The 18,029-nt window shown below is 48.8% G+C and overlaps 1 protein-coding gene and 1 long non-coding RNA gene across 3 annotated transcripts in view; one reads left to right on the forward strand and one right to left on the reverse strand.

Moving 5' to 3' along the window:
* Positions 1-2,604: 2,604 nt before the first annotated feature.
* Positions 2,605-12,602, reverse strand: LOC113610307 (uncharacterized). 2 transcript variants are annotated; one of them, XR_003429035.1, is made up of 4 exons: positions 12,343-12,602; positions 5,132-5,277; positions 3,655-3,849; positions 2,605-2,910 (listed from the first exon to the last, which is right to left on the reverse strand). It is a non-coding gene; the product is annotated as an uncharacterized LOC113610307 (long non-coding RNA). The 2 variants fall into 2 exon arrangements; XR_003429036.1 differs by lacking the exon at positions 5,132-5,277.
* The window catches only part of CCDC13 (coiled-coil domain containing 13), a 29,848-nt gene continuing 15,665 nt past the window's right edge, over positions 3,847-18,029 (forward strand). Inside the window, exons 1-6 of the mRNA XM_027088325.1 lie at positions 3,847-4,709; positions 6,846-6,994; positions 8,923-9,065; positions 10,652-10,741; positions 14,963-15,079; positions 16,321-16,425. Of these exons, the coding sequence (XP_026944126.1) occupies positions 4,348-4,709; positions 6,846-6,994; positions 8,923-9,065; positions 10,652-10,741; positions 14,963-15,079; positions 16,321-16,425 (966 nt within the window). The 5' untranslated portion in view covers positions 3,847-4,347. The remainder of the gene's footprint in view (positions 4,710-6,845; positions 6,995-8,922; positions 9,066-10,651; positions 10,742-14,962; positions 15,080-16,320; positions 16,426-18,029) is intronic.

Genomic DNA, 18,029 nt, shown 5'->3' on the forward strand with positions numbered 1-18,029 from the left:
AAGGCCAGACACTATAAAACTCTCAGAGGAAAACATAGGCAGAACTCTCTATGACATAAATCACAGCAAGATCCTTTTTGACCCACCTCCTAGAGAAATGGAAATAAAAACAAAAATAAACAAATGGGACCTAATGAAACTTAAAAGCTTTTGCACAGCAATGGAAACCATAAACAAGATGAAAAGACAACCGTCAGAATGGGAGAAAATATTTGCAAATGAAGCAACTGACAAAGGATTAATCTCCAAAATTTACCAGCAGCTCATGCAGCTCAATATCAAAAAAACAAACAACCCAATCCAAAAATGGGCAGAAAACTTAACCATTTCTCCGAAGAAGATATACAGATTGCCACAAACACATGAAAGGTTGGTCAACATCATTAATCATTAGAGAAATGCAAATCAAACTACAGTGCGATATCATCTCACACCGGTCAGAATGGCCATCATCAAAAAATCTTCAAACAATAAATGCTGGAGAGGGTGTGGAGAAAAGGGAACCCTCATACACTGTTGGCAGGAATGTAAATTGATACAGTCACTATGGAGAACAGTATGGAGGTTCCTTAAAAATCTAAAACTAGGGCTTCCGTGTTGGCGCAGTGGTTGAGAGTCAGCCTGACGACGCAGGGGACACGGGCTCGTGCCCCGGTCCAGGAAGATCCCACATGCCATGGAGCGGCTGGGCCCGTGAGCCATGGCTGCTGAGCCTGCGCGTCTGGAGCCTGTGCTCCACAACGGGAGAGGCCACAACAGTGAGAGGCCCACGTACCGCAAAAAAAAACCCCAAAAAACAACAAAAAAACCCAAAAATGCTATGCAACCATTACCATCATCTGCCTCTAGAACCTTTTCATCATTCCAAACAGAAACTTCATAGTCTTTAATAATAACTACCCATTTCCCTCTTCTCCTGCTCCCTGGCAATCTCTATTCTAGGAACCTAATATAAGTGGAATCATACAATAGTTGTCCTCTTGTGTCTGGCTTATTTCACTTGGCATAATGTTTTCAAGGTTCATCCATGTTGTAGCATGTATCGGTACTTCATTCCTTTTTATGGCTGAATAATATTCCATTTAATGGATAATACCACATTTTGTTTATCCATTCATCTACAGATGGACATTTGGATTGTTTCCACCTTTTGGCTATTGTAAATAGTGCTACTATGGACATTGGTGTACAAGTATCTGTTTGCTTCCATATTTTGGGAATATACTCAGAAGTGAATTTCTGGATCGTACTCTATGTTTAAATTTTTGAGGAACTGCCAAACTTTTCTACAGCAGCTGCACCATTTTACACTCTCACCAGCAATGCATAAGGGTTCCAATTTTTCTACATCTTGGACAACACTTTTTATTTTCCATTTTTTTAATAACAGCCATCCTAATGGGTATGGAGTGTTATCCCACTGTGGCTTTGATTTGCATTTCCTTAATGGCTAGTAATGTTGAGCCTCTTTACATGTGCTTATTAGCTATATGTATATCTTCTTTGGAGGAATCTCTTCAAGTCCTTTGCCCATTTTTGAATTGGGTTGTTTTTTGTTGCTGTTTCTGAATTTACACAACTGATTTTTGACAAACATTCAAAAGCAATTCAGTTGAGGAAGGATACCTTTCAATAACTACTGCTGAAGCAATTGGACAGCCATAGGTCAAAAAAAAAAAAAGAATCTCAATCTAAACCTCACATCTTACATAAAAATTATGCCAAAATAAATCATGAACATAAAACTCTAATGCTTTTAGAATATCACAGGGGGAAATCTTTGGGATCGAGGGCTAGGCAAGGAGTTCTCACACTTGACACCGAAAGAAAGAAATTGGTAAATTGGACCTAGTCAAAATTTAACATTTTTGTTCTGTGAAAACCCATGTGAAGAGAAAAGGCAAGCTACAGAATGGGAGAAAATATTTGCAAACTACAATCCAACAAACGATTAATATCTAGAATGTATAAAGAATTCTCAAAAGTCAACAGTTAGAAATTGGGCAAAAGACATAAACAGACACTGCAGCAAAGAGGATATATAGATTGCAAATAAGCACCTGAAAAAAATGTTCAATACCATTATCCATCACGCACATTATAACCACAATTAGAAGTCACTACACACCTATTAGAATGGCTAAAATAAAAAATAGTGACATCAAACACTGGCAAAGATATGGAGAAAGTAGATAACTCATACACTGCTGGTAGAAATGTAAAATCGTACAGCCACTCTACAAAATAGGTTGACGGTTTCTTACAAAGCTAAGCATGTTATTATCATACAGCTGGACTCTTGGGCATCTATCCCAGAAAAATGAAAAGTTAAGTTCCCACAAAATCCTGTACATGAATGTTTATATCAGCTTCATCTGTAATAACCCCAAACTAGAAACAGCCCTGATGTCCTTTGACCGGCAAATGGTTAAACAATTTGTGGTACATCCATACCATAGAAATCTACTCAGCAATAAAAAGGGACAAACTGACACATACAACAACTTGGATGAAGCTCTGGAAAATTATTCTGAGTAAAAAAGTCAGTCCCCAAAGGTTACGTATTATATGATTCCATTTATATAACATTTCTGACATGACAACATTTTAGAAATGGAGAACAGATTGGTGGTCACAGGGATTAGGGCCTTTGGGGGTGGGGAGGGAGGGAAGTGGGTGTGGCTACAGAAGCCCAAGAAGGAGAATCCTTGTGGCGATTTAAGTGCTCAATATCTGAGGATGGTGGTGAATACGCAAGCCTAAGCATGATAAAACTCTATAGAACTAAACACACACACAAATGAAAACAAGTAAAGTTACCAACGTCAATATTCTGGTTGTGATATTGCATTAGAGTTCTGCAAAATGTGAACTGGTGCCCCACCTTCATGCACGTCTGTGGGTGGATGCCTTATGAGGAAAAAAAGAAAGAAAAACAACCGTGAGATATCTGAAGACTTTCTAATTATAAAGACCTGGATATAGCAGTGACTTAAATGGGTAAGTGTCTTTTTAAAAGACCCAAACATACAAGTGTTTTCCACTTCGAAAATAAACCATGTTCACTATATTTTAAATCCTCTAAAATGCAAAAATAAAAACACAGCACTGCAATTCCAGCACACGAATACAACCATTTTTAACTTTAATATTTCTATGCATTCCTCCACAGTCTTGTTTCTGTTTCTAGAGGTTTTTAATTTTGTTTTTTGTTTGTTTGGGTCGCGCCATGCAGGGCATGCGGGATCTTAGTTCCCCGACTGGGGATCGAACTCGTGCCCTGCAGTGGAAGCGCGGAGCCTTAACCATTGAACCGCCAGGGAATTCCCTCCGTTCTTAGTTTTTAAAAACACAACTTCATTTACTTAGCAATTACTATTTCGTGTCCTGCCTTTTTCACTCACCGTCACAAAATAACCTTTCCCCTCACACTTCCACATTTTCCAAAGACATTCTGAATGGCTACGTTAAATTTCTTGGTAGGATCATTCACCTTAATTCCTCCCAGCAGGACTGCGGGATGCGTATCTCTGCGCAGAACGTTTGGCCCACAAAACTTTTAAAATATGTTCCAGAAGCGGACCACTGGGCCAATTTTCAAGTCTCATACACAAGACGCCCTCATCCGTCAGCCCACCTCGCCTATTTACTTACCGCCTCAACCCAGACCATCTGCGCCTCTGTCCCTTTCCGAACTCCCGGCGACCTCTTGGTTGCCGTAGACTCGTGAAGACGTCACGCAGCGGCGTGGCTGGTTTCCCTGGTGACGGTTGCCGGGGCAGCGCAAGAAGGCGTCTGATAGAGGTGCCCGAGCTGCTGCAGCCCAAGAAAGCAGCAGCGGAGTGACCACTGTAAGTGCGGGGGGGGAAAAGTACAGAAGGGCCCGGGCTGGAGCTGGGGGAGCCGGCAGCCACCGGGGCCCTGGCCGGAGCCAGGGCTGCATACCTGTGTAAAGATTTATTGAGCTGTACACTCAGGACTTATGCACTTTACTATGTGTAAATTATAATTCAACCTAAAATTATACCTTAGTTAAAAACAGTAATGATGTCTGAGTCCCATTCCTAGGAATTAAGATTTTAAATGGTCCAGGGATGTGCCCCAGCATTGCTATATTTTAGGAACTCCTAGAAGATTCTAATGGTCAGCCAGAGTTGAGAGCCACTGTTTTTAGGGACAGGAAGGAGTCAACTGTTGAATCTGAGTGATGGGGGGAGTATTCTGATGCCATTCGAGGTCTGGTGGCACATTCAGGCATGGGAGGGTGTGTAGAGAGCTGACGCTTAGCTCGGCTCAGCTTTGGCTTTCAGGGGACCTGAAGTGAGGGTGGGTCTTCCAAGCTTCCTCATGGACACATGCAAAGATAAGGAGCCAACTCCAGGCTTGGGGGTTGTAGACAGAGCTGACTATGTGCTGAGCACTCTTGGGAAAGGAGCAGTTTGTGGAGTTTGCTTAGGCTCAGGCTTCTTTTCCTACTCCAAGGGCAAGATGGCAGAGGATGAAGGCTCACAGGACACCTTGAGGCTCCAGTTCAGGGCCATGCAGGAGATGCAGCACAGAAGGTTACAGAAGCAGATGGAGAAACGGAAGGAAAAAGAACTTAGCTTCCAAAGCAGAGCTGATGACCAAAAAGAGCCTGTGGAGATCTCTGATGGCCTCAGCGTCCTCCAAGCCGGGGAGCAGAACTCAAAAACCAGCTTTCAGCAGAGGTAAATGCAAGTTTGGACTCTCCCAGGAGCACTGCAGGGAGGTAGGGAAGGTGGGGGAGAATGATTGCAGACAGTTCGACAGGCAGGTTGACCAGATGTGTGTTTATCAGCTGAGACCCAGAAGTTTTGACACAGAGATTGTTATTGAAGACTCTTGCATCAGATAAAGGGACATAATTTGACATGAAGTGTATTCAAAAACCACTTAAAGTCAAATGGAAATTTTGAAACTCATCAAGGTGTAGTTTATTCACTTGAATTTTCTTACGTAGTCTCTCTTTTGTGAAAAATGTGTTTTGGTTTTTGAGGAGCTGGTTGGCTGGCTCTGATGATTCACAGGTGATCACTACTCCAAACCTCATCGGTGACTGTTCTCCTGTGTCAATTTCCCTTCCCTGACACATAAAGACACATAAACATACCCGTCCTAAAGAAGCAGTTTATGGATTCCTTGCTTTTATATGGTTGGTGAAACAGTTGAAAGGAGTCCAGAATCTTCTCATTTTGCTTTAAATTTGCCAATGTCACACAGATGCATTGATTTATATTGGTTGTTAGAAGCAGGAGTCTGGATTGAAACAAAATTGTTTTCTAGTCATTTTGCAAAAAAAAAAAAAAAAATCACAGCAGTTGTTGAGCTATCTCTTTGCTTCTGGTTTCACCCAGAATCTATCTGCAAATTCTACTTTTCATGGTTTCTCGATTTTCACAATGTTCTCCATCTGCAAATTCTACTTTTCATGGTTTCTCAATTTTCACAATGTTCTACTGAAAAATGCTAATTAGGAAAAGATAAAGATTTCTCAATAATTGAAAAAATTCATACGGCTCCTAAATATTAGCTCTAAGTCAACCCCAGACCTATTCCCAAATGATCTTTCCCCAAGTCAGAGAAACTGGAATTTGTGGAGACTTGAGCTGTTGGTAGAATAACACCAACAATAATAATAGCTAATAATAATTACTGTTATCTATAATTTCCGTAACTTATTTACTACCTGAGCAACTGCCTCTATGGAGCTGGCTCCATGCCTAATGGTAGAAGTGATCACAGACCCACCAGTCACATGTTCCTCATGTTTTAAAGTTCTAAAAAAATGACTTGCAAGACAATTGTAATATACAAAACTAGCCACCTATTGTGATCTCCTATTGGGTTTACCTGAGAGACCCAGAGACCTGGTCTCAACTTAAGGCTTAGACAATTCCTCTTTCGTCTTCTAATATACATATGCAATTAAGGCTATAAATTTCCTTCTAAGTATCACTTTAGCTGCTGTTCCCAAGTTTTCATACATATTGCTTCTACAGTCAATCCGTTCTAAATGCTTCATAATACACATTATGATTTCTTCTTAACCCATAAATAATTTAGGAGTGCGTGTATGTGTGTGGTTTTTTTTTTTCCAGTTCCAAGCATATGATGGGTTTGGAGTTCTGTGTTTTATTTTATTTTTGTTCTCTGTTTAGTATTGATTTCTAATTTTAGTCAATTCCCATTAAGAAAATGGTCTGTATAATGTCCATTATTTGGAATTTGCTAAGGTTGCCTTTGAAGCCTAAATTATAATACATCTTTATGCATGTTCCATGGATGCTGGAAAGGAGTATGAATTCTCTGGGTGGGGTTTTATATAGCTCTGTTGAATCCGTAGTAAACCATGTTATTGAAAACTTCCTTCTCGGGCCTCCCTGGTGGCGCAGTGGTTGGGAGTCTGCCTGCCGATGCAGGGAACGCGGCTTTGTGTCCCGGTCCGGGAGGATCCCACATGCTGCGGAGCGGCTGGGCCCGTGAGCCATGGCCGCTGAGCCTGCGCGTCCGGAGCCTGTGCTCCGCAACGGGAGAGGCCACAACAGTGAGAGGCCCGCGTACCGCGAAAATAAAATAAAATAAAAATTGGCACATTAAAAAAAAAAAAAACTTTTCTCCTTTCACTTGTGTGTGTGTCCTTAATCGTTCAGTTTTGAGAACAGTGTGTTAAAAATCTGCTCACTGAGATTCCCTTAATTTCTCATTACTATTTTGTACAGACCAGTTCTTATCTCCACCCAGTGCCCAACCAGGTACAATAAACCTGGGCTGTGGAGGCCTGACCCCCGCCCATCGGTTCCTGTGATTCTGCCTTTGCCTTGCAGGATGCTTGAAGACGAGATCGAACGGCTTCGGGATCAACTCAGGGAAACGGTGGATGAGAACGGGCGATTGTATAAGTTGCTGAAGGAGAGGGACTTTGAAATCAAACACCTCAAAAAGAAAATAGAAGAGGACAGATTTGCCTTCACAGGTAGCTCCACCGCTGTTGCGACAGTTTCTGCTCTGAAGTCCAGGTGGGCTGGCCCAGCTGCCATGGAGGCAGCGTGGGTGACCCCGTTGGGACTCATGACAAGAGTTCTCCGTGATGCTCGCTACACGTTCGGTGGGCCAACGGCACCCATTGTATCTGGATGCTCTGGCTCAAACACTGTATCATGGACGCGAAAAAGCCCCAGTGGAAGTAGGCATTTACTCTACACCACTTGCTGTTGCTGCTCCAGAAGGGTGGACAAGACAGGGGAGTTCGCTGTTCTGGGAGGATTTCCTGGGATCCAGCAGCACGTACAGTGGACCTTGGCCCTTCAGGTCGGAGTTGGACCTTGGTTCTGTTGCTGGAGACCTTGACCCTGTGGGTCTGTTAGGGATCTTGGCTTTGTGGGCCTGGGGATGACCTTAGCCCTGTGGGTGTGGGCTGGACATTGACCACTGACCCTGTGGTTATGAGCTAGACCTTGTTCTTACAGATCTGGTGGGGACCTTGGCCCTGATTGTCCTCTGCTCGATGTATGCCCGTTGAGCAATTCCCAGGTGGCTGACTGAGAAAGCACAAAGTCAGTGTCAGCAATCACAGAGGGCATGATGCCTCACCTGGCCTCTGCCAGAGCGTCTCTCTCTGCCTTTGCTAGGAAATGACTTTAAGAGTAGGCGCACCCAGAGGACCAGTGCTGAATTGAAAAGCAAAGGGAATCTGGCATCTTAAAGGCCCTTGATAGCCTGTTGTGCTTCCCTCCATTCTTTGGCCTCTTCTGTCTAAAACAAAACCACACTGAACAGATGATAACACCTAACCTGGCTCGGGGTTCAGATGCGAAGGGGCAGCTTTTGCAAGGGTGTCGAGAAGTTGATGGGCTCTGGGGAGAGCAGGAGATGCCTCCTCACCCCAGGAGACCTGGGAGACAGGGCCTGCTCCCTCTTCTCCAGCCTGCCCCACATCCTGTCTTCTGCCGCTTCTGCTGGCGTGCTCATGGCCTCATCCGATTGATGGCCCCGAGCCTCCCTCAAGACCTCTTAAATCCAGTCCTCACTCAGAAGTCCGCATTTCTGATTTCCAACTTCCCGTTTTGAAGAGAAAAGTCTGACAGTCTCAGTTCACGTTTTTAAACCAGGCCACAGTGACAGGCTGCTGACAGCTGAAGAACTGGCTTTCCTTTGGGTGGACTTTTAGTGTTTGCTTTAGCTTAGTTTTTCTATTTCTTTGTACAATTTTTTTAGTGATTGCGCTAGTGCTTACAACACACATAACTTTTCATGGTCTACTTAGAATTAATATTTCACCACTTCAAGTGGAATGAAGGAACTTGACCACCATATAAGTCCCTGTACCCTCCCCCCTTATATTACAGCTTTTATATGTATTATGTCTGTATATGTTGAACATCCTGTCAGACTATGCTATCATATTTGCTTTCAACCATTATACGTTTTAAAAAACTGAAGGTTGCAAGATAGTCTATTATATTTACCCAGATATTTGAGCATTTCTGTGCTTGCCCATTCGCTGATGCCCCCATTATCATGGGGTTGCAGCTTCAAGAGTGAGGCTTGTCTGGAGACAGAGTTGGGAGAGAGCCCTGGCTTGCTCTCAGCCCCACTTCCTGCCCTTCGGACTAGAGAGGGCTTCTCGTAGACTTCTTTCTGATGTCTAGTTCCAGGATTTGTAATGCGTTGGGGTCCTGGGAGGAAAACATAACCAGAGAACTCACCACTGGACCATTTGTATTTCTAGGTTTGGTTTCCTTCCCCAGGTTCTTCCTCCTTTTCTCCTGATGTGTCCTAATCCTCTTCAACAGACACGAGGTGGCCGAGGGCAGCTACTCATTGTTGCCCAAATCGCTGCTGAAGGCTGTTCGATGTGTGGCCTGTGTTTTTAATTGACCTTACCATTTCCCTTCATTTTAGGGACGGCTGGTGTGGTTGGGGATGTGACTGCCACCAAGATCGTTGAGCTGTCCAAAAAGAACCGGGTGCTGATGGCAGAGTCCGAGGGTGCGAAGACCAGAGCGAGGCAGCTGAGCAACCGCATCCGGGAGCTGGAGCAAGAGGTGAGGGGCCTCAGGCGCCCCTGCCCCGGGCTCCCTGTACCCCGCGCCACTCCTCCAGAGAGGGAGCACACTTAGATGCTGTAGGTCCTTCCCAAGGACTGGTGGGTCAGTGTTTGCAATGAGTCCCTCAGTCTCTGTCATATCCTGAGAGGGGAGAGTGTCGGGAAGCAAGGAGGACGCAGGCGGTGGAGAGATAGCCCGACATAGCAAGGAGGACGCAAGCCTGGAGCCTGACCACCTGGGTGTGAATCTCAGCTCCACTACTGACTTGTGTTGTGACTTGGAGCCAGGTATAAGCTCTCCGTGCCTCAGTTTCCTCCACCTGTCACGTGGCAGTCATAACGGCACTCACCCCAAGGTTTTCTGAGGATTAAATGACTTAACACTGTAAAATGCTTAGAACAGTGCCTAGCAGGTAGTTAGCTCCAGAAAGGCATTGTTGAATAAATTGACAGGGATCCTTGCTAATCTGAAGCTAGAGCCAGGAGCGTTCCACCAGTTCGTCTCACTTTTGTCCACCTTCCTCTTTCTGCTGCCCCTACCTTCCCACAGCTGATGACAAACCCCTCCAGTCAAGAGAGGGCACAAGACCCAGCGGTTCATGGTCCCTCAGGAGCTAGAGTGAACCTACACAGCTTCTCCTTATGTGGCTGGAGGAGCAGAGGCTGGCAGAGGTTAAGAGGTTTTCTCAAGTCACACAGCACGTGGTGGAGCCGGATTTCAAATCCAGTTCTGTTGCTCTCCAAAGTCCTCCACAGTCACTACACTTGGCATTGAATTAGACTTTCTTTATTCTATAACGTATTTTTTGAGAACCATCGCAGGCTCTGGGCCAGGCCCTGGGGCGACTGTGGGGAGCAAAATAGTCCTGGTCCTTGCCCTCCTGGAGACAGACCAGCATCGAGGGCCCCTTAGAGGGGGGAGTATGCACAGTGGGTCCCTGGAGGATGAGAAGGGGCCAGACTCGGAGGGGTGGGGGAGAGGGCTTCATGCAGAGGACCCAGCAGGTACAAAGGCCCTGAATAGGAATAAAGGCCTGAAAGGGGACCAATGTGGCCGAGCTTGGAGCAGGATGAGGTCAGAGAGGTGGGAGGGCGGGTCGTGCCCAGCCTTGTCGGACAGGGATGGTCTTTGTGTGAAGGACAACTGGGAAACCCTTAAAGGGTTGGTTGGCTGTCTGTATACGGCAGTGGTCTTGGCCACCAGGCCGTGAGCCTGAGTGGCAGGTTTCTCAGTGTCTCTGACCTTGTCTCCTCAACTGTAATGTGAAGTCCGTAGTTCCTTTTCTCTCCGCCTCCGAAGGCTGTTGTTAGATGCAGACCATGGTTGCAGAATCATTATTTACTAAGCTGTTCGTGAATCCTAGGCTGCGACTGGGGAGTGGGGCAGACAATCAGTTAAACCCTCTCCCATCGCAGAGTGCCTTGTGAAGGAGAGTTCTTCCATTCATGGGCCTTAAAATGAGCTGAAGGGACGGACTGCTGCGATCCGTGAGCACACATCCGACGGCAGCACCAGAGCCCTTCACTCAGGCGCCGCAACTGCTGAGCAGAATTAAATATTAAGTGCCAGGTTTGCTTTTTCAGCTGCAGATGGCCCTGGCCAGGCTGCCAGCCAAGGGGGCCACCGACGCAGGAGCCAAGCTGCTGAAGGCCCAGATGGGAGACAGAGCCTTGGTATGAATTCTCTTCGGTGCTGGGGAGTGTGTGAGGCAGTCATGGGTTTGGGCCTCCCCTCTTCCATGGGGGCGTAGGTGCCTCTGTCCGGCATCCACCCCATTGCTGAGCCAGTGCCACCATTGCAGCATCCTCAGAATAGCCATCAGGGGACAGTGACCAAGTCTACTGTCTGAGGCCAAGAATGCCCCAGTGAAGGCTGGTGAGGGGTTAACTCTGATTTAGTCCCCAGAGAGGGAGGTCAGGAGGGGCCTGAGGACCCAGAATCCTAGAATTTCACGACCAGGAGGGAAGGAAGACCTGATCCAATTAGCCTCCTGCTCTCAGCCCAGCTGTAAAGGATGTCCGTTACAGCATCCTTACTGGAGAGACATCCAGCCTCTCTACCTTAACCCAGGGACGGGGAGCTCACTCCTCAACGGAACCCTGGTTTTTGCTGGGGCAATCCATATTGTAAGAAGTCTTCCCTTTGTGGAACTCCAAATCTACAGCGTAAAAGTGACTGTTGGGAATGGGGCTGTTCCCAAGATTCCAGTTTTTCTGAGCCAATGAGCCTCCATGAAACTCAGGGCGTGGGAATTGCAGCTCCGTGAAAGGTGGCACCAGTGGGCCATCGGGGAGGAGCACGGAGCCCAAGCCAGACAATAAATAGCTCAGAGTCTCAAGAACATCCCAGGAGGCCTCCCCTTGGTCTTCTTTTCTTTTCTTTTTTTTTGGCCACACCTCACGGCTTATGGGATTTTAGTTCCCCGACCAGGGATTGAACCTGGGGCCTCGGCAGTGAGAGCACCAAGTTCTAACCACTGGACCACCAAGGAATTCCCCCCATGGTTTTCTTAAGAAGCCAAATGAGTGGGTGGAACGGAATCCAAGCCTCAGGACTCCTAGTTCAGTGCCCCTTTTCCACCCAATCTTCGCTGTTGTCTATGACTCAAGATCAAGCCGTCTTGAGGAGAATACTGCCCTCGAGGGATGGGCCCCTCAGCTTCCAGGTCAGGGGTGAACATGTCTCCTGAAGGCTAGTCTTGTGTAGATCTGTCTCATTGCTGGGGAGGCAATGGAGGGGCTCCGCCCTCAGCAGACGCTAGACTGAGTGTCATTCAGTGCCTTTCCCAGCTCTGAGGGACGCTTCTAAGCTGCCCCTTGTTTATCCATACCTCTGACTGGGGCTGTCCTAAATGGGGAACTACCTGTTCAGTCACTTGTTGAGCCTGACAGAATGTTCTGAGCCCTGGAACACAGAGAATCAAAGACAGGCCCACTGTCCACAGGGGGTTCAAGAGGGGAGATGAGTAGGCATATTAAAGGAAGGAGGGGGACAGGGCCTTCAGAGAAAGCCCCTAGGCCCTGAGTTCACAGAGGGAGCACACGCTCCACCTGAGGCAGCCAGGAGGCGGGATGGATGAGGGCTTCCTCAGGTGGCCTTGCTGGAGCAGGAAGATGGGGGTGGCCCTTCCAGCAGAAGCAGTACAAGCTCAGAGCAGGAAAGCATCAATATTCCTATTCTGTTTGTTAGCTGGGCATCAGCTGGATAACATCTGGCTGCAGCCCAGGGGCCCTGACGAGGAAAAGGGGAACATATCAAAACAAAACAAAGTCACCTGTGGATGGAGGCCTTGACGGTAGCTGGAGTAGGAATTCCAACTTCATTCTGTGGCTGCAGGGAGCCTGGGAGGTTTCTGACGGAAGAGTGCGTGGCGGGTTGCAGTCTCCATTCCTCAGGACACGTGTTTTCCCGGGCATCTTCTGATCAGAGAGAGGACAATAGCCATGTCCCCCTCGTTAGACTGTTCAGGGCGACCCAAGCCTGGGCCATACTCCGGAGCCTGCAGGCTCACCCAGTCCAGAGCTCCAAGCACATTCCAGAGTGGAGCTGAACGCCCTCACTCTGCGTGGGGCCTCACGAAGCTGTGGTGTGAGTGGCCTTGGCGCTATCTGCTCCCGTGGACACCATTTCCGGTATCGCCTGAGAGGAAACAGCCCGGGGTGGGGGAGGGGCGTGCCCAGGCCCAAGACACCCACAAAGCCTGTGAAATCTCACTCTGGGCAGAAACAGCTCTGAAATGTCAGGTAGGGTTGGCTCAGTTTCCTGGGAGGGGAGGTCTGGGGCCTGGCAGCGCAGAGGGGGTGATGCCTTCACCAGAACACCATATGGCCCTCAGCCGCCTTTGCCAGCTGCCCACCCAAGCCAGGCTATGCCCCCCAGCATCGACCCCCGTCAGAATCTGCCCCAGAGGGCACCCTTTACGTGCGTTATCCCATCAACACTCACATGTACCCCGGAGGCTGGCATGACGTGCCTCCATTTCACACAAGAGGAAACGAGGCTCGGAGACAGTCGTTGCCGCCTGGGTCTCAGATCCGGATCCAGCCGGTGTGCGCTTCCGTGCCCTCAGGCTCCCAAATGCTCTCACGGCTCCTGCACCGCCAACCGCCAGAGCCAGCAGGGGGCTCATGGCACGGAAGATCTGACAGGCAGGGAATGTTGCTTCCCAACCCAGGGCAGATTCAAAGCAGCACCTTAGCAGGGGAGCAGACAGGCTCCCAACAGCAGTGGAGAGGAATGACATACAGCCAGGCGGCGGAAGGATACGCAAAAATATAGATGTAAGATGCGGCTTCCCTGATGGTGCAGTGGTTGAGAGTCCGCCTGCCGATGCAGGGGATACGGGTTCGTGCCCCGGTTGGGGAAGATCCCACATGCCGCGGACCGGCTGGGCCCGTGAGCTATGGCCGCTGAGCCTGCGCGTCCGGAGCCTGTGCTCCACAACGCGAAAGACAACAACAGTGAGAGACCTGCGTACGGCAAAAAAAAAAAAAAAAATAGAAAGAAAGATGCATGTATGTTTTATGTAAATTCCCAATTTGCAAATTCTGCTCACACTGGTTACTCTGTTTAGCCTCCTGGGGGTGCTGTGAAGAAGCAGCCGTTTCCTAGATGAGAAGACCGGATGAGTCCAGGTCTTCTGGGGCCTGTGTGCAGGTCTAGTTTCCTTGACCAGTGGTTTTCAGCGGGGCTGCCCAGGGCCTCTGGGGTCCATGGAACTCCCCAGACCCAGTCTTCTAGGATCTTTCACACTAGCGTTCACAGGAGGTTTTGTCTGTGGCTACTAAGGAAGATTCAGAAAGCCACTGCAGTACCCATCCTGTTTCCCAGAAGTCTAGTCCACCTGATCTGTTGGGACAGGAGCAGATGGTCTTAGTGTCATTGCCTGATGGGACACACAACCCACCAACCAATGTTTCTGTCACCACGATGCCCTGGCATCAGCAAAAGCTTATATTGGGAGAATCAGCCAGTGCAAAGGAAGGACCAGGCCTCTAATCCCACTTCTGTCACCCCAACCAGCTGTGTGCCTGTGAGGCCATGTTATTTTCCTTCTCTGGACCTTATCTGCATCACCTATGGAAAGGGTTTGAATGGGCTGACCTTGGAGTCCCTTTAATGCCAAAGGTCTGAGGATTTCAGGAACTTCTATTTAAGTCATAAATGGGGAACACATTTGAGAAAAGTTTCATCCAAATAGTTTAAATGAAATATGGTTTTAAAAAAAGACTTTGCTAAGAGTTCCAGCAGGCAGAGTTTTCATGGTTCCTGCAGTTCTTCAAGCCACAGAAATGGAGCATTTGGGGATTAAACTGGGTCCTTATTTCTGTTCAGTGAGCTCATTGCCAGGAAAGGGAGCCCAAGGCCCAGTCTGACAATTCTAGGAGAGGAAGGCCCCAAGTTGGGATGGTCATGGCCCTCCTGCCAAGCTGGGGCCACCTTCGCTAAAGGAGCCAGCGCCCCTCTTCATCCTGAGTGAGGATGGATTTGCTATGATGCCAGTCTCTGAGCACAGCAGGGCCCACAGCCTGGGAGTGTCTGGGAGTTGGGAAGCGGCTTCATCCAGATGCTCCCTGTCTGCGGTCACCACCCACGTCCACCCGTGTGCGCCACCCTCGGAGCCCAGGGCTCAGCCCCCAAAGCTGGGCTGCCGGGATCCACATCCACGCTCCCCCTTACCTACCAGGTCCCCCAAGCCGAGGGGTCACCCCCCTCCAGCCTCTGCTCTGCATCGGTAACGGAACCTGCCTCAAAGGGGTCGTGAGGATGAAATGAGTTCCTCCTTGTCAAGCACCTCGTGTGGTACCTGCACACACCTGGATAAACGGGGGCTGTGATTATTGTTACTATCTAGGCCTCAAATGACTGCTCTCCCTCCTGTCTTTCCCAACTAGCAGGACAGCCCAGAGGTGAAGGTCTTGCAGGACAGGCTGGCGGCCACAAACCTGAAGATGAGCGACCTCCGCAACCAGATCCGGGCTGTGAAGCAGGAGCTCCGGGTGGCCCAGAAGGTATTTCCCGGCCAGGGTTCGGGTCCTCGTGGGTGGGCCTGGGACTGGGAAGGTCATGGCTGGGACAATGGCTTCCATTCAGGAGCTGGGCCCCGTGAACATCACGCTGCTTGTTCTGGGTCAGGCTCAGATCCAGTAACTTCCTTCCAGCCCTTGAAACAGACCCATCAGGTGAGGGTGGTTGCCGGCTGCCTGCATGACCCTGCATAGAGGCCCTTGTGGTGCCCGCCCAGCCCTGGATGGAGGAGGACAGTGCTGTCCACCCTGGAGAGGCCCTTCCACCTTCCCTGTGCTACGTGCACCCCAATAGATCCTGGGCATCTCCTTAATAAGCCACCTTGGACTTGGAAGCCTACCGAGACCCGTCTCCTGCCCTCTGCTGTCTATAATATGAGAAAATGTTAAGGTTGTTTGTGTGTTAAAGGCCCCTTTCAAAGGAAAATGCTCGGACTTGGGAGGCAGGCCCAGCTGGTTCATTATTTATTTTTATTTACATAGTGAATTCTCTGGCATTTGTACCACCAGCAGCGGTTCCTGCTGGAACCACTCAGACCAGCCAAGATTTCCAAAACAGAGTTCTATTGTGGAAACAAGCACCAGAGACTTGGTACGCTAGATGGGTTTCCGTGACAGGCTGCAGAGGGGCCCAGGGCACAAGCTGGGGTATACTGTTTCCACCTCAAAGCCTCGAAGTTGGGCCCGAACACCTCTCTGCGACAGCCACAAAGCTGGGCCCTTCTGGAACCAAACATCCCCAGGTGACATTCGGTAGCCCCCCACTCCTTGCTGCACTCAGACATGGCCCCTTGTCAATGGCTTTGCACGGAGGGCGAGGCCCTGTGGCCGTGTCCTCCCTGGAGCCATCCAGAATGATGTCCGTTCTGGGTGACAGGTGAACAAATTTGGAGCAGGTCTTGGTCAACTCTGTGGTTCACTCATCCCAGAATGTGTCAAGGGCAAGGGGCCCCACCTGGGCATGGTCAGCAGTTCCTTGTCTGCCCTAAGCATCACCAAGAAGTGCTGGGGATGATGGGTTCAATGCTTTCCCAGGGAGAGCTGCTCATGGAGCGTGGTCAATTGGCCTTTGAGGCGGGGAGTGGGGGAAGGGGGAAGGTTGTGCAGGTGGAGGCCGGGCCTTCGGGGAGCCCCACGCACCCAGCACTGTTTCTGCACGTGCAGCAGCTTTAGGGCTGTGGCAGAGCCCTCTCTCCCGGCCATACCGAAGGCCTCACCTTTTTCAGGTTTTAACCAATGAGGTTGGGGAAGATGTGAACATCCAGCAGCTCCTGTCCTCACCTGGGACGTGGAGGGGTCGAGCTCAACAAATTCTTGTCTTGCAGAGCAAGGTGAGTGAGTCATCAGACTTCTCCTGGCCCTGAACGTAAGGCTTGAAATGCCCCAGAAAGACCCACGCTGACCCACATTAAAGACACAGAACCCGAAAATGGCCTTTAGGTTCTGCAGAGCGCACTTGCAGGGCTGTTGTTCTACGTTCTCCCCAGCCAGCCTGATTTTCATTTGTCATTAAGTGAACAAGCATTTATATAACACTACATACCAGGCACTGGCGCTCAACAAATACCAGAGCCTCTGATTTATTTTACTCCAGGCAGATTTTTTTCCCCTGGTTCATGTAAATTTGCGTGACTGTTGTAGGCTTTTTCCAGTTTTGTCCAGATGCCTGTAGGCTTTTGAAGGTTTTAATTACCATCCCCCCCCAAAAAAAAACTTAGCCTGTCTCCCTCTTTACGCTCCTAGAGGCTAGGAACAGGGGCTCCGCAGCTGGACTGCTTGGCTTCAAATCTCAGCCCACCACCCACCAACTGTGTGGCCTTGGGCAAGTTGCTTCGCCTCTCTGTGCCTCAGTTTCCTCCTCTGTGTACTGTGGATAACGACAGTGCCTACCCCGCAGCGTTGTTGGGAGGACTGAATGAGTACAGATGTGTAAATTGCTTACCACAGGGCCTGGCATGGAGGAAACACCGTCCGAAGGTTCGCTGTCCCAAGAAACCAAGAGTCACACAAATAAGTGTGTCGTTTCCAGTATTTGCCAAGTGCATTGCCTTCATTCCCAGGTTCCCAGGTGGCTTTTCCCCTCAGGGTCTCCTGTGGGATCCCTGAAGCCAACACCAAGGGGGAGAGGTCTCTGAAAAACTGTGGTTAACGACCAGTGTGTGGCCTCGTGGTTCAAGAGACCTGAGTCTGAGTCTGGCCTCAGTCACTGGTCTCTAAGTTTGGTGTCTTTGGGCAAATCTCTTCATCTCTCTGTGTCGCAGTCTCCTCACCTGTAAAATGGAAATAATAATGCCTTCCTTGTAGGGTTGTTGTGGGTTAAATGAAATATCGTTTGGGAAGTGCCCAGCACAGTGCCTGGCCATAGTAAACACTCAACACATTAGTTATTATTGTGAGTGTTGTTAAGCTGTGAACAAACGGTTCAAAGTAATAGTACTGCGTTCTTTAACGTTTAAATGGAATTACCACACAGTGCCACACGAGGGCACTGAAATGTGCTTTCAAAGCCATACTGAGGCCCTTGACCAGGGATCCTAGTGAATTTTGCCCCTGGCTCAGGTTTACCCAACTTTGCTCCATCACTTATGTTGCGTTGACGTGGAAATCAGGGTTAGAAGGACCCTGGGAGTTATCCACTTTAAACCCAGTGTGATAAAGCCGTGGTTCTGTTGGATGACATCCACCTCCCCTGTGCTGAGGGCTTCACCCAGGCCATTTTGGGGTTTCTCGAAGTTGCCTAATCCTAGAAATCACCCGTAGCACTTGTTTAAAATGCAGATCCCTGAGTTCTTCCCCTGGAGCTCTGACTTGTTGGTATGGAGTGGGCTCCAAGATCTGTCATCCCAAGAAGCGTCTTGGGGATTCCCAGGCTCAGACAACTTCAGGGTACAGAATTCTCATAACAACATAATGCAGCGTGTTACTCACAGGCCTC

This window comes from Aethalodelphis obliquidens, unplaced genomic scaffold, assembly GCF_003676395.1.
Source record: "Aethalodelphis obliquidens isolate GAN/ISIS:26980383/991018 unplaced genomic scaffold, ASM367639v1 scaffold62, whole genome shotgun sequence".
Lineage (NCBI taxonomy): Eukaryota > Metazoa > Chordata > Mammalia > Artiodactyla > Delphinidae > Aethalodelphis > Aethalodelphis obliquidens.